At 40.0% G+C, this 24,255-nt stretch overlaps 2 protein-coding genes across 3 annotated transcripts in view; one reads left to right on the forward strand and one right to left on the reverse strand.

Moving 5' to 3' along the window:
- The window catches only part of LOC133635872 (polypeptide N-acetylgalactosaminyltransferase 15-like), a 53,798-nt gene that overhangs the window by 20,900 nt on the left and 8,643 nt on the right, over nucleotides 1-24,255 (forward strand). Inside the window, exons 6-10 of one of the 2 annotated variants that reach the window (XM_062029280.1) lie at nucleotides 1,262-1,459; nucleotides 1,562-1,693; nucleotides 1,792-1,884; nucleotides 7,910-8,053; nucleotides 8,110-8,308. In XM_062029280.1, the coding sequence (XP_061885264.1) occupies nucleotides 1,262-1,459; nucleotides 1,562-1,693; nucleotides 1,792-1,884; nucleotides 7,910-8,053; nucleotides 8,110-8,274 (732 nt within the window). In that variant the 3' untranslated portion in view covers nucleotides 8,275-8,308. Of the gene's footprint in view, nucleotides 1-1,261; nucleotides 1,460-1,561; nucleotides 1,694-1,791; nucleotides 1,885-7,909; nucleotides 8,054-8,109; nucleotides 8,552-24,255 lie in introns of those variants that run through there. The other variant, XM_062029279.1, reaches the window with a different exon arrangement.
- Nucleotides 17,063-24,255, reverse strand: part of kcnh8 (potassium voltage-gated channel, subfamily H (eag-related), member 8) — a 138,132-nt gene continuing 130,939 nt past the window's right edge. The window contains exon 16 of the mRNA XM_062029273.1: nucleotides 17,063-18,394. Within this exon, the coding sequence (XP_061885257.1) occupies nucleotides 17,927-18,394 (468 nt within the window). The 3' untranslated portion in view covers nucleotides 17,063-17,926. The remainder of the gene's footprint in view (nucleotides 18,395-24,255) is intronic.

Genomic DNA, 24,255 nt, shown 5'->3' on the forward strand with positions numbered 1-24,255 from the left:
TACTGAGTTTGAATGTTGTTCATTATGGCGGTGCTGGGAGAGCCAAGTGTTTTCTGAGGTGCTACTTGGTGAAAAAACACTGCATTGTAGTAATTATAGTGTTTATGGTAATTATTGTCATGTTGCTTGAGGCTGAGCCAATCAGTGGCCACGATACTGAACAATGCGATTGCATTGGTATGGTAAATACAGCTGCAGTACTGATATTTTGAGTTTATGTTAAAAATGCTTTTTAAGGACCAGAAATCAGAATCAGAATCAGAAATACGAAGGGAAATTAAGACTGTAGAATGTTTTTTTTATTTTTTATCTCTGATGCGTTGACGCTCGATACAGTGAGGGACGACTGTATTTATTAGAGATGTCCGATAATGGCTTTTTTGCCGATATCCGATATTCCGATATTGTCCAACTCTTAATTACCGATACCGATATCAACCGATACCGATATATACAGTCGTGGAATTAACACATTATTGTGCCTAATTTTGTTATGTTGCCCCGCTGGATGCATTAAACAATGTAACAAGGTTTTCCAAAATAAATCAACTCAAGTTATGGAAAAAAATGCCAACATGGCACTGCCATATTTATTATTGAAGTCACAAAGTGCATTATTTTTTTTAACGTGCCTCAAAACAGCAGCTTGGAATTTGGGACATGCTCTCCCTGAGAGAGCATGAGGAGGTTGAGGTGGGCGGGGTTGAGGTGGGGGGATAGGGGGTGGCGGGGGTGTATATTGTAGCGTCCCGGAAGAGTTAGTGCTGCAAGGGGTTCTGGGTATTTGTTCTGTTGTGTTTATGTTGTGTTACGGTGCGGATGTTCTCCCAAAATGTGTTTTGTCATTCTTGTTTGGTGTGGGTTCACAGTGTGGCGCATATTTGTAACAGTGTTAAAGTTGTTTATACGGGCACCCTCAGTGTGACCTGTGTGGCTGTTGACCAAGTATGCCTTGCATTCGCTTATGTGTGTGTGTGTGTAAAGCCGTAGATATTATGTGACTGGGCCGGCACGCAAAGACAGCGTCTTTAAGGTTTAATGGCGCTCTGTACTTATCCCTACGTCCGTGTACACAGCGGCGTTTTAAAAAGTCATACATTTCACTTTTTGAAACCGATACCGATAATTTTGAAACCGATGCCGATAATTTCCGATATTACATTTTAAAGCATTTATCGGCCGATAATATCGGCAGTCCGGTATTATCGGACATCTCCAGTATTTATGTTTTTATTTTTGCTTCTTTCTGACACTGGCCTAGGTGTGGTCATGCGGGGGCTCCATGGAGGTGGTCCCCTGCTCCCGCGTGGCCCACGTACACCACCAGCACCACCCCCCTAAGCGTTTCCCAGACCAGGAGCAGCTGGAGAGGAACAAAATCCGCATAGCTGACGTATGGATGGAGGCGTACCGCAAGATCTTCTACAGGAGGGACACTCTGGCTCATTTCATCAGTCAGGTGTGTGTGTGGGTGTGTGTGTGAGTGGGTGTGGGTGGGTGTGTGTGTGTCATGTGACCTGGTCACCAGCCAGAAACCACACACATGTTTTATTATGTGCAGTCTGAGAGCCCTAATATTACTGAGCGCCTGCTGCTCAAGAGGACTCTGGGCTGTCAGGACTTCCACTGGTACCTGAGTACAGTTTATCCCCAACTTTACATCCCCCAGGATAGACTGGGACTGTCAGGCGAGGTATATCTCACACACACACACACACACAAACACACACACACACACACACACACACGCGATGGTTGAATAAGAAGAATGTGTTCTCGTCCCAATGGAAGCTGTACAACATGGCGTCCGGCGGCTGTGTGGACCACCGCCCAGCCCATGGTGGATCCATGATCGTAGCCCCATGCAGCGGTACAGGCAGCCAGGTAACCATGACAACAGTTCATATCAGGAATTTGCAATGTTTGCTTCCTGTCTTCAGCGCTAAGCCTTCTGGGTAATGTAGTCTATCTACATTTACTTCCTAGTTTCTGTGTATGTATATGTCGTTGAACTTGTATTTATCACTGTCAACACATTTTCATTTGCAATCCGTTAGAGATGTTGAAGTGTGATGGTAATCTCTCAAAACAAATGAGCGCTGTACAAATGTTCTTCATGTGCGGCAGTGAATGTGTAGGAACTAGGGTTGTACAGTATACCGGTACTAGTATAGTACCGCAATACGAATTACCGTATTTCCTTGAATAGCCGCAGGGGCGCTAATTAATTTAAAACCTCTTCTCACTCCTGCGGTTACCAAAACCATGCGGAATGGGCAAGCATGCGCTAATTATTTTAAAACCTCTTCTCACTCCGGCGCATACATTATCATGAAAAGCACATTTAATAAAAAAAAACGTTATTATGATCTTACCTTTACTTGTAAATGGGTCCATGTGCAGCTGCTTCTGATCAAAGGCAGTCTTTCTTATCTTTCTTCAATTTTAAAAGTCTCTGGAGATATTCCTTTAATTATTACCTCCTGCTTCGATTGAAAGTCCAGTTTAGAAAACTGTTTTATTTTAGATATGTAATCCTCCATGTTAAAAGTGCAAGCAAACAATTGCTGCTCATGCTTGCTGCTTGTTGTCTTCTTCTGCAGTACCTGTCTCCTGCAGTACTGGTAGTCGCAAGAAGGATCACTAGCGCCCTCTACCACCAGGAGGCGGGAGTCATTTAATGACTCATATTTGACCCGGCGGAAGTGCCAAGCATGCGCTAATTATTTTGCGAAGCGAGTTTGACCCGGCTGTAATTCTAGGCAGGCGAATACTATATTCCCGGCGCCAATTCAAGGAAATACGGTAATCATATTTGGTACTACACCGTAGTACCTTTTTTTTGGGACAAAATAATAGAATGAGAAATGACACAATATGTTACTGCATACGTCAGCAGCTAAATAAGGAGCCTTTGTTTGCTTACTTAATGACAAAAGAAAAGTTGTCTCTTATGTTCACTATTTTATTGAAGGACAAAATTGCAATTATGTTTAATGTACCGTAAGATTTTTGGTTAAAATAAAGCCTATAGTGCCATCTTTTGTGGTCCCCTGTATTTAGAAAAGCACTGTTGGCGTTAACGCACTTTTTGTGTCTTTTTACGCATTGAAATCAGAAAAGACGCGCATTTCCGGAAGCCCGCGGGTCCCCGACGCGCGGATTTTCTTTTTTTTTTTTACCGACCCTGCCTTCTCCGGGTCAAAACTCCTGTTTGCTTGTTTTTTTTTAAAGTTATCGATTATCGCTTTCCGCCGGTGTTTTGTTTACCGTATTTTTCGGATTATAAGTCGCAGTTTTTTTCATAATTTGGCCGGGGGTGCGATTTATACTCTGGAGCGATTTATGTGTGAAATTATTAACACATTACCGTAAAATATAAAATAATATTATACCATATTTTTCGGAGTATAAGTCGCTCCGGAGTATAAGTCGCTGCGGAGTATAAGTCGCACCGGCCAAAAATGCATAATAAAGAAGGAAAAAAACATATATAAGTCGCACTGGAGTATAAGTCGCATTTTTGGGGGAAATTTATTTGATAAAACCCAACACCAAGAATAGACATTTGAAAGGCCATTTAAAATAAATAAAGAATAGTGAACAACAGGCTGAATAAGTGTACGTTATATGAGGCATAAATAACCAACTGAGAACGTGCCTGGTATGTTAACGTAACATATTATGGTAAGAGTCATTCAAATAACTATAACATATAGAACATGCTATACGTTTACCAAACAATCTGTCACTCCTAATCGCTAAATCCCATGAAATCTTATACGTCTAGTCTCTTACGTGAATGAGCTAAATAATATTATTTGATATTTTACGCTAATGTGTTAATAATTTCACACATAAGTCACTCCTGAGTATAAGTCGCAGCCCCGGCCAAATTATGAAAAAAACTGCGATTTATAGTCCGAAAAATACGGTATTCAGTGACAACCCAAACCATCCTGTCCGGATTCAGAAAGGCTGGAATAATTGGAACTGCAACTGACGATGACTCTGACGTAAGCGACGTACCGATAGAAGAGGAAGCGGCGCATTGTCTACCTTTGGAGTTGTTTAGAAGCGACACCGAGGAAGAAGATTTCATCGGATATAGCGATTAGGAGTGACAGATTGTTTGGTAAACGTATAGCATGTTCTATATGTTATAGTTATTTGAATGACTCTTACCATAATATGTTACGTTAACATACCAGGCACGTTCTCAGTTGGTTTTTTATGCGTCATATAACGTACACTTATTCAGCCTGTTGTTCACTATTCTTTATTTATTTTAAATCGCCTTTGAAATGTCTATTCTTGGTGTTGTATTTTATCAAGAGTCCTGGGTATGACTCAAAACTGCATCCGGTAATGAGGCTTCAGTTCGGGAGTTCTGGAGTTTTGGGGAAGGTGGAGTTACCCCTCAGTCATCATTGCTCCCAGGTCCACTCTGACCCGGGGTGGTAGTACCTGTCAGGGTCCCAGCTATGGGTTGAATAGCATTTCAAAGACCTCAACGGTGGAAGTGGCGGAGGATGACACTGCATGTCACAACGACACTGAAGGCGGATGAAGGCTGCAACAGAGGGTGGTCTCCAGTCGTCATGGATCCATGCCACTGGATCAAGGCCCCTCTCTGCCAAGGACCGTGTGGTGGCTGCAGGCGCATCAGTCTCCCCACGCTAAAAGACGTCACGCGCAGGCGTCCTCCCGAATGGGAACCCATCCATTCTGAGGACAGTCATACTCGACTACGAGTGACTGCCGATGATGATTTTATCAAATAAATTTCCCCAAAAATTGCGACTTATACTCCAGTGCGACTTATATATGATTTTTTTCCTTCTTTATTATGCATTTTCGGACGGTGCGACTTATACTCTGGAGCGACTTATAATCCGAAAAATACGGTAGTTTATATTTGCCGGGTCAAATTTACGTCCCCGTTTATTGCGTTTTTATTGGTCGTCTTCAAAGTAATTAACTTTTCGATACAAATTCTTACATTTTGATTCGCCGAAAGTTTTATCAATCACAAATACTGCCTCAGTTTGCACTCGGACAACTTTACCACGAGGGGCTGTCAAAAGAAAAACTTGACTGTAAACACTAAGGCGTGTGTAAAGTCAGTAAATGAGTTGTTTTAGTCTTTGTGAGTCCATGGAAATGTCACTTTTATCTCCCGCTGGATCAACATCGTTCGAGGATGGAGACAGGCTAGCTGTTAGCTTCAAGCTAACCAGCACCCGACCAGACTCCTTCACCCCAAAAACATACTTTGCACGTCAACAAATGGGGCAAATATGTGCCTTTTGAAGTGTTAATGTGCGAGGAGTGTTCCAAAGGAGTCTCTTGGAGAAGTGGCTGACAAGTTAGCAAACAGCCCTTTGAGACACTTGTGATTTAGGGCTATATAAATAAACATTGATTGATTGATTGATTGATGTGTCGCTCGCATCACCGTCATTGTTTACTGAAGCAGAGATGCTGACTGTGCGTTATGATAAACGCGCATGCGTCGCCAGGCTCTGCTTTTTATTGTTAGATTGATTGATTGATTAAGACTTTTATTAGTAGATTGCACAGTGCAGTACATATTCCGTACAATTGACCACGAAATGGTAACACCCGAATACGTTTTTCAACTTCTTTAAGTCGGGGTCCACGTTAATCAATTCATGATAGACCTATCAGATTAAGTGTTTTATTATCTACAGCAGGGGTGTCAAAAGTGTGGCCCAGAGGCCATTTGCGGCCCGCAGCTAATGTTTTAAAGGCCCACGGCACATTCTAAAAATACTTTTAAAATAAACAAAAACATAACAAAAGTGGAATAAAAAAGCTTTCAGGTGAAATGTAATATACAAAAAGTTGCAATGTTAACTAATAAAACAAAGCTGTTTTTTTCTTTAAAACTGCCATTGCTCGAAACATAATATTGAATCAAAATCAATGTTTTTATGAATTATTGACCTATCCAAGGCTCCGATTATTCACATCAAATATTCCACTTTGAAAAATATTTTTTGTGGAAGATGTTGCATATTTTATGTGTTTGCCATAAAAAAACCCATAGTTTTCTTTGACAAAAAGGGAAGAAAACAAACAAACAAATACACAACATAAAAAAACCCAAAAAACTTAGAATAAATCTGTGTCATGTCTGTGTGATCATGTTTTGTTTTGGTTATGTTCAGGTTTGGTTTTTGGACTCTTTGTGCACTCTCGTTTGTTTTGTCACCATAGCGACCCATTAGTTTTCACCTGTCCTCATGTCACGCACCTGATTCATTTGAACTCACACACCTGTCACTAATCATGTCTCTGTTATTTAAGCCTGTCTTTTTCTGTTGATTGTCCTGGTGACATTATCCTATCTTACCCCTGAGATTCTGGATTTGCTCTGTGCTGACTTATTTCATGCTTGTATTCCATGCCATAGTTTTCATGCTTTTCACGTCACAGTAAGTGTAGTTTTTTTCTTGTCCATAGTTTCTGTCTAAGTGTTTTTTGTTTCTTAGCCAAGTTTATCTCCGCCTTTGTACGCGCCTTTTGTTTGCACCTTTTTTTTGTAGAGTTAAAAATAAATCATGTACTGACCTTCACGCCTTGCCCGCGCCAACTTTCCTTTTCATTCTGGGAAAACACAACACCCCAAAGTCCCCTTGTTGACAATCTGAAGTTGATGTAGACTCTAGAGATGTAAGCGTTAAATAAATAATGTATGTATGCCGTGGCACACTATTATCATAATTTCATGACCGAAGCAAAAAACTTTTTACACTTTTATACTGAAACAAATACACCTACAACTTACAAAATAAAAATATAGAAAAAACTACCGGCAGCGGTAAAGTTTAGATCCATGAAGGAAAAAAGAAAGTGAATGAATGTTTATAACTGAATAAATTTACATATGCATAAAAATTTGTTTTCTTTTGTATTGTTTTTTTTAATGAGTTAACGTTTATGACAACGTTTTTCCAAAACACAATATAGAATGTGAGATACAACAGGATAATGCATACATTTATCATTTGTTTTCAAAACGGTTACAAAAAAGTTGGACCCCAAAAATGTACTGTGGGACCCCATTTTTATGACTGGATGGGGACCCTGGGCCTGGGGCCCCATTTTGAAAGTTCCTAGCGCCAACACTGGAAAATTATCGAAAGTAGGGCTGCAACTAACAACTAATTTGATAATCGATTAATCTGTCGATTATTACTTCGATTAATCGATTAATAATCGAACAAACGAGACAAACTACATTTCTATCCTTTCCAGTATTTTATTGGGGAAAAAACAGCATACTGGCACCATACTTATTTTGATTATTGTTTCTCAGCTGTTTGTAAATGTTGCAGTTTATAAATAAAGGTTTATAAAAAATAAAATAAAAAAAAGGAGCCTCTGCTCATGCGCATAGCATAGATCCAACGAATCGATGACTAAATGAATCGCCAACTATTTTTATAATCGATTTTAATCGATTTAATCGATTAGTTGTTGCAGCCCTAATCGAAAGTATCAAAATACATTTTGGTATCGGTACCAAAATATTGGTATCGGGACAACACTAGTAGGAACATGAACTAACTTTAGAGACGGACAAACAAAAGCATACACAGAGAATGTCCGCAACTTGGAAAGGACAGAGCAGACAATATGTGTTTCTATGTTACAAATTAATCATTCATTATTGCTGCCATCTACTTTGAAGTCTGCCTGCTATAAAAGGAGCAAAACATCAACTTGTTGCAATCCTTTGCTTTTTTAAGGTTAAAATTATGAGGAACAAATTGTGACAAAGTCATGAAATTGCAAGTTGATTCAATTTTACTGACAAGTTTGTAAAGACTTGCTGCACTTTAGGGCGCAACCATGTCAAAGGACTTTGTCGTCCTTGCAGCACTGCGAGCTGAACTCTCAAGGGGAAGTGCGATGGGGCCCCACGGGGGCTTGGTGTTTGGACGCCATCGAAGGACGGGTGGCCCTCTCCCAGTGCGCCAGCCACCGACCAATCAGCGGCAGGCTCCAGTGGACCTTCCTCAAGGTATGAAGATCACCCTCACATTTCTGGAAGAAACTCCTGACCCGCTCTCTTTTCAGCTGAGCGGCCAGCTGCAGCACCAGCACTCGCACCTGTGTGTGGAGGCCGTCAAGGCCAGCGTGCCACCCAGCGTGCCACCCCGCGGGGCGGGGGACCTCTTCCTGCGGCCCTGCACGCCTCATCCCGCCCAACAGTGGATCTTTGAGCAGCTGGTGTCTCCATGACCACACGCCAATGGACTCCAGCTGCAACACCCGGGTGCTGTATATCTTTACATATTATTACATACTCAAGTATGGACAAAAAGGATGAGGCCCGCCTTCTATTCATCTCATCCCATTTTAGCCATCTCTGACCTCTTTCCCACAAGCCTTTTCTAGCTGCAACTGCATAACTTCCTCACCTGGATTTACTGCTAGCATCATGGCCGACTGTCCCATTATTTTTGTCCATATTGTCGTACATATTACTGATGTTATGTGTTCCTGTTTTAGGGATTATTCTTTGTACTCTTAATTTAATAGACTAATAATACATAAATGGAAGCAGTGGTCACGCAGGACATGTGTGTTTCTTTCATAGAACACGGCATATATACATGTACAAAATACCATAAAAATAAATGTTATATATATAATTAAAAAAAATGGGTATGTATGTTAGAAAATGTAAGTTTGCCATGAGGTCACTAGGGTCTTGTCCAACCCCGAGAGGGAAGAGCAGTAGAAAATATATATATTTATGAAAATAAATGTATAAAAAGTATAAATTTTTTGTATATTTATTTATATTTTTCATACAATGTTGTGTATACATAGTTTCATATATTTTTTAAAATATTTATTTATATAATTTTCTTACATAAGAATACATGTGTTGTTTTTATGCAATTACACATATAAACTGTATGTTAAAGATAATTTATAAATATAAAAATATGAATATACATTTTAAAAACATAGATCATTATTATTATTATTAGTCACCTATGTTTATATATTTTTATATTGATATATGTGGACATGTTTTTACTTTAAATCAGGGGTGCCCACACTTTATCTGCAGGCGAGCTACTTTTCAATTAACCAAGTCAAGGGGATCGACCTCATTCACATATATAATTTACATTTATTTTTCTATGAAAGAGACGTTTTTGTTAACAAGTTAAAGGTGTTTAATGATAATACAAGCATGTTTAATTCCTTTTTTATGAAGACAAGAATATAAGTTGGTGTATTATCTGATTCTGATGACTTGCATTGATTGGAATCAGACAGTAGCGCTGATAATGTTTGCATTTTCAAATGGAGGAGAAATACCGCATGAAAGTGGTTGGTTTTTGGCATCTTATTTATCCAGCATCCATACTCCTTTTTATACACTTTACAAGAAATACATTGGCGGCAAACTCGCTTGTGCACGCTAGCTTTCTGAAACTCTTATTTTGTTAGCGCAGGCAGGATGAAGCAGCGCTTTTATTGTGAAGATAGGAACTGTGCAGAGAGTTTTGACGGCAGGTACGGCGCGAGAGTCTGTTGAAATAAAAACAAATTCTGTCAGGTTCAAACACTGATGACATCTATTAAACAAGACAAGAAGCAAAGAATCAAACAAGAGACAGAATTCAATTTGGCTCAGTGAGGAGAAAGGTGTACATCTGTACCCTTGTACAGTGTCATTACGCTCTGCCGAAAGATTGTACGCCTCCTCTTTTATTTGGACTTTCCCTGATTACATGGCAACAGCTGTTTTTAAAGGGACGGGGGTCATAAACATCAATCGCCTTTGATTACAAAACAGTTCAAAAGAAAAGGTCGCCTTGAGGGGAGTCTGGTCCTGCTTCCTCTCTGCTTTGTAGTTCGCGGGTCAAGACAAAAGCTTTCTGTGGATTACAATACATCAAAGAAACAGAACACCTTCATGTTGCTTCCCATCCTACACAGTGGAGTTTTACAAGCCTTTTACTTGGTAGGATCCAAGACAGCTTTTGTCTTCTCGCCGGGAACTCATGGAAACACAAAGTTTTGTGATAACTTAGATACAATTATTCTGACAGTTTCTCGCCTTCCTGTCGGTCATTTTTTCTTAATAATCAGGTTCATCTCAGTAGACCCCCGGCTGCCGTGAATGTCAGTCTAGTGACGAAAGTGACGTCTTGGTGAACAATAATAATGATAATAATAGATTTTATTTGTAAAAACACTTTACATTGAGCAAACAACCTCAAAGTGCATTAAACAAAAATAAAAATAAAAACTAGAACAGCCTAATAGCTAGAACTAGCACACATATATCTAAAAAAAAGCCTTTTTTAAAAAGAAGGGTTTTTAAGCCTTTTTTAAAAGCATCCACAGTCTGTGGTGCCCTCAGGTGGTCAGGGAGAGCGTTACACAGACTGGGAGCGGCGGAGCAGAAAGATTGATGATCGCTAATTTTTAGGTCCACTTTTTTACTGCCTGGCTGGCGATCGACTGCCACACCCTCCGTGATCGACCGGTAGCTCGCGATCGACGTAAGGGGTGCACCCCTGCTTTAGATCAAGGGTGTCAAACGTACGAACAGGTTTAATCCGGCTCGCAAAATGAGTTTGCAAAGTATACAAATCGGCTGCAATGTTTCTAACGAAAGAAACTGCAGTTCTAAGTAAGTCCACACACATCACACTGTTTAAGATGAGGTGTCAGCTGACTTCAAGCCCCTCTGGATTGCAAACAATCAGCTGCTCCTGCACCAGGATTTTACCAGTACGTGGGAATAGAACACTGCTGCTGGAATTTTAATTTTCCTGAAGGAATAAATAAAGTACTATCTATGTATCTAGATGTTCCTCCATGCAGCCCCTGAGGTAGAAAGACTTTGACGGCCCAGATCCAAGCTTGATGATTTTGGTCTTTGTCAGCAAAACCAACCCAATTCTCCACTTTAAGAATACGTTTTGTGTTCTTACAAATGTCCCAGTCACTTCTGGGTGTTGAAGATGAAAACAATCCATGATTGGGACTTTAGCCTAATATATGTCTTGTGTAGTCAAAAAGTTTGGACAAACATAAGAAAGTGTTTCCAACTTTTGACTGCTACTTTATTGAAATATGAAATGGTGATCAATTTGTATCATTTAAGATCACACAGTTAGGATTTTATTTTGAAACGTTAAGCTGCACTTTCTTCCATCAGCAGCAGAGGGAGCAGTTTGCTTCATTTTGCACCTTCTTGCACACTTTGCTGATGCTGAACACGTGACCTGCACCACTGTAACTCCTTGAAGAACTTCCAAACTCTCTTTATTATCGGACATGTTTGCAGGTTACAATATGTGCCTCTCAACTGTAAATATATCAACATGAGCCACTTACTGTGGACCATGTTGTGCAATATTCCACATATTTGAAGGTGTTCAACTGTAAATATATCAACATGAGCCACTTACTGTGGACCATGTTGTGCAATATTCCACATATTTGAAGGTGTTCAACTGTAAATATATCAACATCCTGTGGACCATGTTGTGCAATATTCCACATATTTGAAGGTGTTCACCTGTAAATATATCAACATCCTGTGGACCATGTTGTGCAATATTCCACATGTTTGAAGGTGTTCACCTGTAAATATATCAACATCCTGTGGACCAGGGGTCACCAACGTGGTGCCCGCGGGCACCAGGTAGCCCGTAAGGACCAGATGAGTAGCCCGCTGGCCTGTTCTAAAAATAGCTCAAATAGCAGCACTTACTAGTGACCTGCCTCTATTTTTTTAATTTTATTTATTTACTAGCAAGCTGGTCTCGCTTTGCCTAAGAGAGACAAAACTCAAATAGAATTTGAAAATCCAAGAAAATATTTTAGAGACTTGGTCTTCACTTGTTTAAATAAATTCATTAATTTTTTTTACTTTGCTTCTTATAACTTTCAGAAAGACAATTTTTAGAGAAAAAATACAACGTTAAAAATTATTTTAGGATTTTTAAACACATATACCTTTTTACCTTTTAAATTCCTTCCTCTTCTTTCCTGACAATTTAAATCAATGTTCAAATAATTTTTTTATTTTTATTGTAAAGAATAATAAATACATTTTAATTTAATTCTTCATTTTAGCTTCTGTTTTTTTGACGAAGAATATTTGTGAAATATTTCTTCAAACTTTTTATGATTAAAATTCAAAAAAAATATTCTGGCAAATCTAGAAAATCTGTAGAATCAAATTTAAATCTTATTTCAAAGTCTTTTGAATTTCTTTTAAAATGTTTGTTCTGGAAAATCTAGAAGAAATAATGATTTGTCTTTGTTAGAAATATAGCTTGGTCCAATTTGTTATATATTCTAACAAAGTGTAGATTGGATTTTAACCTATTTAAAACATATCATCATAATTGTAAAAGAAATCTTAATCAGGAAAAATTACTAATGATGTTCCATAAATTCTTTTTTTAATTTTTTCAAAAAGATTCAAATTAGCTAGTTTTTCTCTCCTTTTTTTTCAGTTGAATTTTGAATTTTTAAGAGTCGAAATTGAAGATAAACTATGTTTCAAAATTTAATTGTCATTTTTTTCGTGTTTTCTCCTCTTTTAAACCGTTCAATTAGGTGTAAATATCATTAATTATTAATAATAACATAGAGTTAAAGGTAAACTGAGCAAATTGGCTATTTCTGGCAATTTATTTAAGTGTGTATCAAACTGGTAGCCCTTCGCATTAATCAGTACCTAAGAAGTAGCTCTTTCTTCCAAAAAGGTTGGTGACCCCTGCTGTGGACCATGTTGTGGAATATTCCACATGTGTGAAGGTGTTCACCTGTAAATATATCAACATGAGCAACTTCCTGTGGACCATGTTGTGCAATATTCCACATGTTTGAAGGTGTTCACCTGTAAATATATCAACATGAGCAACTTCCTGTGGACCATGTTGTGCAATATTCCACATGTTTGAAGGTGTTCACCTGTAAATATGTCATGATGAGCAACTTCCTGTGGACCATGTTGTGCAATATTCCACATGTTTGAAGGTGTTCACCTGTAAATATGTCATGATGAGCAACTTCCTGTGGACCATGTTGTGCATGACTTCAGTGTGAATATGAAGAGTTTGTTGGAATGTTGCAAGAAGTTGATCATGTTTGCTTTGAGGATGCAGCCTAGCATCAAACACGTGTCAGGAGTACAACGCTCATATTTCACAGACCCCAACTCTCTGTGTGTGCCTTGCCTTTAGGCACTGAGGTAATAGCTGCAATTCAGAGGAGTCACTTGGTACTGTACGCAGCATTCCAGTACTCTGAAGGCAGAGGTCACAGATTCACAATATGATGCTTAGTAATATTTCTACAAGTTACACACCTGCAGTGTATGATCCAGTACTGCAGTACACAACAGTCTGAGAGACACAGTGAAGGACAGGTGTGTGGCGTGCAGGTGTGTGGCGTACAGATGCGTGACGCCTGGGTAACAAGTAGTGTCAGTATGTTTGATGATGTATTAAAGAAAGAAAGGAGTGGTGCTCTTTGAATGCAAAAGTGTATATATATATATATATATATATATATATATATATATATATATATATATATATATATATATATATATATATATATATATATATATATATATATATATATATATATATATATATATATATATATATATTGAATCGTTCGGTGCCCAAAGATTACCCCGTGCCATTTGAGACTGTGTATGTGTAAGTAATACGCAACTATCATTATTTGATACGTGTTTATATCAACATTACTGCAATATTTTGAACTAAGGACACTTACTACATATGTCTATGCTATCGTGTGCTTAGCTGTTGTGTAGCTGTTAGCTCCCAGTAGCCTGCAGCAAACAGACAAACCTTGTGTGTTAATTGGGGAACATTTAGATAATTAACAAACATCACAGTTGCATCAGAGTTTTGCTGTGCAAGCTGATATTATTCCATACTTGATTTTTTGTTTCTGGATCTAAAAACACTATCTAAAGTTCTTAGATCCGGACTACATTATTCCACAGATCCTGAAGGTTCTTAGAAGCAGTTTGTGATTTCCTTTATTGTATTTGTGAACTTTAAAGACACATTTAACCTCTTTTAGGCATGTCGACCACATTCGTCCAAGTCCATTTAAAAACTCCTTTTCATCTGTTATAAAAGTGTAAACAAAGATACATTTAAGCCTTTTTGGGCTTGTGGAACACATTAGTCCAGCTTCCACACTAGATTGTCCCACATTTTTATCTGGACCTGGACTGAAGTGGTCTCTAAAGGCCTAAGTGGCCACATGCGTGGACAGCACCTTTTAGCTCTTATTTCCAAAATTGTGTACACTACTGAATTGGGGTCTTATGCCGACATATGGACACTTATACTGCCATCTGGTGGCGTCAGAAGAGTATAACATGAAATGGAATTTGGAAGAAAAAAAAGTGTAAAAATAAAAATGAGCATGTCACTACACATGAAGTACACGTTTGGGTACTTATGGACTAAGTACATCATATCTAAAGATGATTTTTAGTTTTTATTCTAATTAGGGTCCAATAAGCCCAAATAGCAAAGATAAATAAAAAAAAGCATGTAAACAAACAGCTAAGAGATTATTTGCACTTATAGGATAAAGGTGGTATAGCTCTGTTGGTAGAGCAGCCGTGCCAGCAACTTGAGGGTTGCAGGTTCGATCCCCGCTTCCGCCATCCTAGTCACTTCCGTTGTGTCCTTGGGCAAGACACTTTACTCACCTGCTCCCAGTGCCACCCACACTGGTTTAAATGTAATTTAGATATTGGGTTTCACAATGTAAAGCGCTTTGAGTCACTTGAGAAAAAGCGCTATATAAATGTAATTCACTTCACTTCACACATCAAAAACAGTTTCTATCAACCTTCAGTATCCGTGGGATGATCTAGTCTAGATTGGCAATTTCCAGTAGAGTGGTTTTCAATCTGGACTTGGACTAATGTGGTCTGCATGCCTAAAATGGGGGAAGTGTGTATTTTATTTTATTCTCACAAACTTTGTTCTAATAATTCTTTATGTAGCATTTATATTTTTGTTTTGCTGTCGTGACATAAAGTATCAGTCTGGTGTCGACTGTCCGTATCGCCACCATTGGGATCCTTCAGGGTTTCCTTTGGCTCACATAATAACACATCATGCACCAAAACAAACACCTAACAGTCATATCAGTCATTTATTAGCATAACAATGTTTGTATTGAAAAAAAACAAAAAAACAGGTTTATTCCAGTACATTCTGTTATCAGAGCATCTTAATCCCGCCTAAAACATTTTCATATCCTGCTTGTGCCGGCAAGCAAAAGTGGCACAACCTCAAATCTTGCATTGTTCTTAGTACAAAAATACATATTTCATATTGATACATTCATATAAATATAAAAGTGTCTCCGATATTGCCTTGAAATGGCGTACGCCGCGCCGACCACGAAGCAATTTATTCCTCGCTTTGCTGCGGGCCACCACTGAAATTAACCGGCTTGTTTCCCAAATGAGGCCAATAAATATGCATCAGAAAATGTCAAGTTAGTTATTGAAAGGGCGTTTAAAAGTAGAGTGATAGAAAAAGAGACTTGCGCAATAGGAAACATGCAGCCCGGGTGTGCGTCTTCAGGCGCTACTCGGAGGAAAGCATGCGGGGAAGAAGACGGAGGAGTGAGGCGTGGACGTATCGGGAAGATCCAGACGGAGGACAGCAGGACGTGTGCTGCTGGAGGCCCACCGGAACACCCCCGACCCCCACCATAGCCAGCTGGCCTCCTTCCCTGAGGACGGGTGGCGAAGAGCAGAAAATGTCCAATCAGAAAGGAGCACCAGAGGGCGCCAGTAGGACGAGGAGTTGCCCACCATCACACTTCTTCCCACCCAGCACTTCTTGGACATTTACACCCTTCAACAAGCCCCCCCCCCCCCCCCCCACCTGTATCATTGCAAATATCAAAATAACACTTTTTGGTCTACTAGAGTTTTAACTAGAGATGTCCGATAATGGCTTTTTTTTTGCCGATATCCGATATTATCCAACTCTTAATTACAGATTCCGATATCAACCGATACCGATATATACAGTCGTGGAATTAAGACATTATTATGCCTAATTTTGTTGTGATGCCCCGCTGGATGCATTAAACCAGAGGTGTCAAACGTATGGCCCGAGGGCCGGATCAGGCCCGCAAACAGGTTTTATCCGGCCCGCGGGATGAGTTTGCTAAGTATAAAAAATAACCTGAAATTTTTGAATGAAAGTAACAGCTGTTCTAAATGTGTCCACTGGATGTCGCAATAGCAATTCTTTGTATCTTTGTAGATGATGCTACACATGTTAGTACCTCAGTCGAGGAAAATTATCAAACTACATAAATAAATAAATATATAAATAAATAAATAAATAATATAATAATATAAATTATAATAAAATATATATATAAATAAATAAATAAAATACTCCTGTAATTTGATTTTGATATTATTTTTTTTTACCTTGATAGATTGAAAAGGAACACCAATGAGTTGACTGATGAACATTATCACATAATATATTCGGAAAATATAAATAACGACAAATTAACCGTAACATGTAAGTGTAAAAAAAAACCCCAACAACATTATGATTTGTACATTTTCAGAATGCGCTTGTTGTATTTTTTAACAAAGAAAACAATATGAAGTTGTCTTTATTTTTAAGTTATCGTGAAGTAATTTTATCAGTCCGGCCCACTTGGGAGTAGATTTTTCTCCATGTGGCCCCCGATCTAAAATGAGTTTGACACCCCTGCATTAAACAATGTAACAAGGTTTTCCAAAATAAATCAACTCAAGTTATGGAAAAAAAATGCCAACATGGCACTGCCATATTTATTATTGAAGTCACAAAGTGCATTGTTTTTTTTAACATGCCTCAAAACAGCAGCTTGGAATTTGGGACATGCTCTCCCTGAGAGAGCATGAGGAGGTTGAGGGGGGCGGGGTTGAGGTGGGGGGGGGGGGTAGAGGGTAGCGGGGGGTGTATATTGTAGCGTCCCGGAAGAGTTAGTGCTGCAAGGGGTTCTGGGTATTTGTGCTGTTGTGTTTATGTTGTGTTACGGTGCGGATGTTCTCCCGAAATGTGTTTGTCATTCTTGTTTGGTGTGGGTTCACAGTGTGGCGCATATTTGTAACAGTGTTAAAGTTGTTTATACGGCCACCCTCAGTGTGACCTGTATGGCTGTTGACCAAGTATGCCTTGCATTCACTTGTGTGTGTCAAAAGCTGTAGATATTATGTGATTGGGCCGGCACGCAAAGGCAGTGCCTTCAAGGTTTATTGGCGCTCTGTACTTCTCCCTACGTCCGTGTACACAGCGGCGTTTTAAGAAGTCATACATTTTACTTTTTGAAACCGATACCGATAATTTCCGATATTACATTTTAAAGCATTTATCGGCCGATAATATCGGCAGTCCGATATCGGACATCTCTAATTTTAACGTCTTATTGTTCACCTTATCAAAGTCTCCCAAACGTCTGTGATGCCATTTTTATGTCTAACTTGTATAGTTTTGAAGTTATTCAACTTTTCATTGGCAATGTAAGATAAAACCTGGGGACACGTTTGGGGAGATTTTGGCAGGTTAGGAAGAATAAAGGGTTAATAATAGTTGGACAAAACTGTCAGTGTTATTTGAATCTTTGCAAAGCTTGGTGTCCACTCATGAATATGCTCTGTATTGCTTAATAAAATAAGGAGGGGGAGTCTAGGCTAACAGTAAAATGCGCTAAGCGAGCACTACCTTGTGTGCATGCATTGGGGGATCTGGCAACCCCGCACATATCCTCCAACTGTGAGGTCATTCCCCAAAAAAGGAGCGTGGGGAAGAAAAAGCAAATGCTACAAAGTCTTGGCTTGTTTCTGGAAGTTCTCCAAAGGTCCAGACTGAAGCGAGCACCCGGAGCCTCCATGAAGTCTTGCATACCCCCCGTCCCGCGGAGGTGGACCGCATGCCCTTGACCTGATGGAGGTAGAAAGCCCGTCCTGGCCTTGTCGACATGTCTCGGGCGAGCTGAGGGGCGAGGACGTCAGGCCGGCTTCTGCCGCCATGACGGGGGAAGGAAAGGGAAGGTCCCGGGGTCCGGGCCGCCAGGGGGGCGGCAGGGACGTGGGCGTGTCCGTCCAGACGGAGGCAGTCTGAGACAAGGGCGGGGAAGGAAGACATGAAGTGTGCGGCTGGAACATGTGGTGACCCGGGGAGCACACCAGTCCCGCCTGGGCTCCGGGTGACATCAGGGTCTCCATGAGCTGGGACATCCTCTTCATCATCTGGCCCAGGTCTGAAACTTCCCTGCCCAGGTGGAACACCTGAGGAGTGACACAAAACATGACTTCTACCTCAATCGCTCCTTCACCCAATCACCACCTGCCGTACCAAACAACCACCTACCACCAACCAACTAACCACTACCTACCTAACCCAACAACCACCTACCTTCCAATCCATCCACCGTCCACCTACTGACCCAAACAACTAACCACCTGCCTAACCCAACAACCACCTATGACCCAATCTACCTGCTTTCAACTTACTGACCCAACCAACTAACCGCTACCTACCTACCTAACCAAACAACCACCTACTATCCAATCTACCCACCGTCCAACTATTGACCCAGCCAACTAACCACTACCTACCTACCTACCTACCTAACACAACAACCACCTACCATCCAATCAACCCGCCGTCAACCTACTGACCCAACCAACTAACCGCTTCCTACCTACCTATCCCAACTACCACCTACCACCCAATCTACCCACCGTCCAACTACTGACCCAACCAACTAAACACTACCTACCTACCTATCCCAACAACCCCCTACTACCCAAACTACCCACTGTCCAACTACTGACCCACCCTACTAACCACTACCTACCTACCTATCCCAACATCCCCCTACCACCCAAACTACCTACTGTCCAACTACTGACCCACCCTACTAACCACTACCTACCTACCTACCTTCCTATCCCAACGAAAACATACCCCCCAATCTACCCACTGTCCATCTACTGACCCAACCAACTAAACACTACCTACCTACCTACCTACCTATCCCAACAACCACCTACCATCCAATCTACCTACTGTCCAACTACTGACCCAACCAACTAAACACTACCTACCTACCTATCCCAATAACCCCCTACCACTCAAACTACCCACTGTCCAACTACTGACCCAACCTACTAACCACTACCTACCTATCTATCTACCTACCTACCTATCCCAACAAACACCTACCACCCAATCTACCCACTGTCCAACTACTGACCCAACCAACTAAACACTACCTACCTACATATCTACCTACCTACCTACCTACCTATCCCAACAACCACCTACCACCCAATCTACCTACTGTCCAACTACTGACCCAACCAACTAAACACTACCTACCTACCTACCTATCCCAACAACCACCTACCACCCAATCTACCTACTGTCCAACTACTGACCCAACCAACTAAACACTACCTACCTACCTATCCCAACAACCACCTACCACCCAATCTACCTACTGTCTAACTACTGACCCAACCAACTAAACACTTCCTACCTACCTATCCCAACAACCAACTACCACCCACCTTCCACCTACTGGCCCAACCAACTAACCACTACCTACCTACCTACCTACCTATCCCAACAACCACCTACCACCCAATCTACCCACTGTCCAACTACTGACCCAAACAACTAAACACTTCCTACCTACCTATCCCAACAACCAACTACCACCCACCTTCCACCTACTGACCCAACCAACTAACCACTACCTACCTACCTACCTATCCCAACAACCACCTACCACCCAATCTACCCACGGTCCAACTACTGACCCAACCAACTAAACACTTCCTACCTACCTATCCCAACAACCAACTACCACCCACCTTCCACCTACTGACCCAACCAACTACCCACTGTCCAACTACTGACCCAACCAACTAAACACTTCCTACCTATCCCAACAACCAACTACCACCCACCTTCCACCTACTGACCCAACCAACTAACCACTACCTACCTACCTACCTATCCCAATAACCACCTACCACCCAATATACCCACTGTCCAACTACTGACCCAACCAACTAAACACTATCTACTTACCTACCTATCCCAACAACCACCTACCATCCAATCTACCCGCCGTCCACCTACTGACCCAATCAACTAACCACTACCTACCTACCTACCTACCTACCTACCTATCCCAATAACCACCTACCACCCAATCTACCCACTGTCCAACTACTGACCCAACCAACTAAACACTATCTACTTACCTACCTATCCCAACAACCACCTACCATCCAATCTACCCGCCGTCCACCTACTGACCCAACCAACTAACCACTACCTACCTACCTACCTAAGCCAACAACCACCTACCACCCAATCTACTTGCTTTCCAACTACTGACACAACCAACTAACCATTACCCACCTACCAATTCCACCAAACTCCTGCCCAACACAAGCACCATTATCACTAGAGATGGACTAGCTAAACATGCTACAATACACACCAGAGGGGGATATGCTAACCGCTAAGCTAGAGTTGTTGAATGTAAACAGGGTTGGGTGTATTGATACAAATATCGACAGAAATGACCTAAAATGATATTTACTTACCTGCCAACGCACTACCCACTTTGTCTTTTTTTTTTTGTTACTTGACAAATAATACCGAGCTAATTTTGAAGGTATACACCTCCGCCATATTTCAGTACTTGATGCATGCTAATGTTAGCGTGTTAGCATTTTAAACACATTTTTCTGGTACACACCTCATAAAGTCATATATTTTTGTACAGTTAGCATTTTAGCATGCTAACATAAACATGCTGGCTTTTTAAAATCTAATTTCTATCACCTCTCACTGTCCTTTAACGTGACAAGCTAGTTATGCTAATGACTTAGGTCCGTGGAGGGCATTGAGCATACTTGCCAACCTTGAGACCTCCGAATTCGGGATATTTATAGCTACGATTCACTGAAATTCAAGTATTTCTTTTATATATATATATATATATATATATATATATATATATATATATATATATATATATATATATATATATATATATATATATATATATATATATATATATTTATATATATATTTATATATATATTTATATATTAGGGCTGTGAATCTTTGGGTGTCCCACAATTCGATTCAAAATCGTTTGTTTTTTTTTCAATTCAACACGATTCTCGATTCAAAAACGATTTTTTTCCCGATTCAAAAGGAGTCTCTATTCATTCAATACATAGGATTTCAGCAGGATCTACCCCATGCAAGCAGAGTAGTAGATTTTTGTAAAAAGCTTTTATAATTGTAATGTTTTATCAACTGATTGCAATAATGTAAATTTGTTTTAACTATTAAATGAACTAAAAATATGACTTATTTTATCTTTGTGAAAATTGTTAAGCTTATGAGATGCGATGCAAGTGTAAGCCACTGTGACACTATTGTTCATTTATTATTATTATTTTTTTCTTAATGTTTGTAATGATAATATCAATGAGGGATTTTTAATCACTGCTATGTTGAAATTGTTACTAATATTGATACTGTTGTTGATAATATTCATTTTTGTCTCACTACTTTGAGATTGTTCCGTGTCATGTTTGTGTGTCCTCAATTGCTCTCAATTGCTCTGTTTATTGCTATTCTGAATGTTGCTGGGTCGGGTTTGGTTTTGAAATTGTATTGCATTATTATGGTATTGTTGTGTATTAATTAATGTAGCAATTTTGTGTGGATGCGATCCATTCTCCATGTTGGATGCTGTCATGTACAAGATGGATGCGATCCATTCTACATGTTGGATGCTGCCATGTACAAGATGGATGCGATCCATTCAAAATGTTGGATGCTGCCATGTACAAGATGGATGTGATCCATACTCTATGTTGGATGCTGCCATGCACAAGATGGATGCGATCCATTCTCCATGTTGGATGCTGCCATGTACAAGATGGATGCGATCCATTCTACATGTTGGATGCTGCCATGCACAAGATGGATGCGATCCATTCTACATGTTGGATGCTGCCATGTACAAGATGGATGCGATCCATTCAAAATGTTGGATGCTGCCATGTACAAGATGGATGTGATCCATACTCTATGTTGGATGCTGCCATGCACAAGATGGATGCGATCCATTCTCCATGTTGGATGCTGCCATGTACAAGATGGATGCGATCCATTCTACATGTTGGATGCTGCCATGTACAAAATGGATGCGATCCATTCTCCATGTTGGATGCTGCCATGCACAAGATGGATGCGATCCATTCTACATGTTGGATGCTGCCATGTACAAGATGGATGCGATCCATTCAAAATGGTGGATGCTGCCATGTACAAGATGGATGTGATCCATACTCTATGTTGGATGCTGCCATGTACAAGATGGATGCGATCCATTCTCCATGTTGGATGCTGCCATGTACAAGATGGATGCGATCCATTCAAAATGGTGGATGCTGCCATGTACAAGATGGATGTGATCCATACTCTATGTTGGATGCTGCCATGTACAAGATGGATGCGATCCATTCTCCATGTTGGATGCTGCCATGTACAAGATGGATGCGATCCATTCAAAATGGTGGATGCTGCCATGTACAAGATGGATGTGATCCATACTCTATGTTGGATGCTGCCATGCACAAGATGGATGCGATCCATTCTCCATGTTGGATGCTGCCATGTACAAGATGGATGCGATCCATTCTCCATGTTGGATGCTGCCATGTACAAGATGGATGCGATCCATTCAAAATGGTGGATGCTGCCATGTACAAGATGGATGTGATCCATACTCTATGTTGGATGCTGCCATGCACAAGATGGATGCGATCCATTCTCCATGTTGGATGCTGCCATGTACAAGATGGATGCGATCCATTCTACATGTTGGATGCTGCCATGTGCAAGATGGATGTGATCCATTCTACATGTTGGATGCTGCCATGCACAAGATGGATGCGATCCATTCTCCATGTTGGATGCTGCCATGTACAAGATGGATGTGATCCATTCTACATGTTGGATGCTGCCATGCACAAGATGGATGCGATCCATTCTACATGTTGGATGCTGCCTTGTACAAGATGGATGTGATCCATTCTACATGTTGGATGCTCGTGGAGCCACTGACCAGAAACCTGACCTAAACTTTGATCAAAATAGAATTGCTGAGAGCGGTCCAATCTGACACGCCGTTAATATGCTTGTCGTTTCCATGGCAACGGTGGGAGGAGTGCAAGATAAATGGACCCCGCACACACACACACACACACACACACACACACACACACACACACACACACACACACACACACACACACACACACACACACACACACACACACACACACACACACACACACAGGATACAGCAGTGTTATTAGATGAGTATGCGTAGTGTACTACTATCACCACAAAGGAATCTGGTTGTCATGCGACAACAACAGATGAACAATATTATTAGTATAAAGTTATGAGTGTAATAATAGTAAAACAAATAATGAACAATATTAATAGTATAACGTTATTAGAGTATTAATAGTGTGTAATAATAGTAAAACAAATAATGAACAATATTATTAGTATAAAGTTATTAGTGTATTCATAGTGTGTTAGTAAAACAAATAATGAACAATATTATTAGTATAAATTTATTAGTTTAATCAGCGTGTAATTATAGTAAAACAAATGAACAATATTATTAGTATAAAGTTATTAGTGTACTCATTGTGTGTAATAATGGTAAAACAAATATTAGTTATTAGACTATTTTATAGATTGCACACACTGATAGTACACACTATAAAAAAAATTGTGCACACTAATAGTATACACTATTTAATAAATTGCGCACACTAATAGTACACACTATTTAATAAAATGTGCACACTAATAGTACACACTATTTAATAGATTGCGCACACTAATAGTATACACTATTTAATAAATTGCGCACACTAATAGTACACACTATTTAATAGATTGCGCACACTAATAGTACACACTATTTAATAGATTGCGCACACTAATAGTACACACTATTTAATAGATTGCGCACACTAATAGTACACACTATTTAATAAATTGCGCACACTAATAGTACACACTA

Source organism: Entelurus aequoreus, linkage group LG20 (assembly GCF_033978785.1).
Source record: "Entelurus aequoreus isolate RoL-2023_Sb linkage group LG20, RoL_Eaeq_v1.1, whole genome shotgun sequence".
NCBI lineage: Eukaryota > Metazoa > Chordata > Actinopteri > Syngnathiformes > Syngnathidae > Entelurus > Entelurus aequoreus.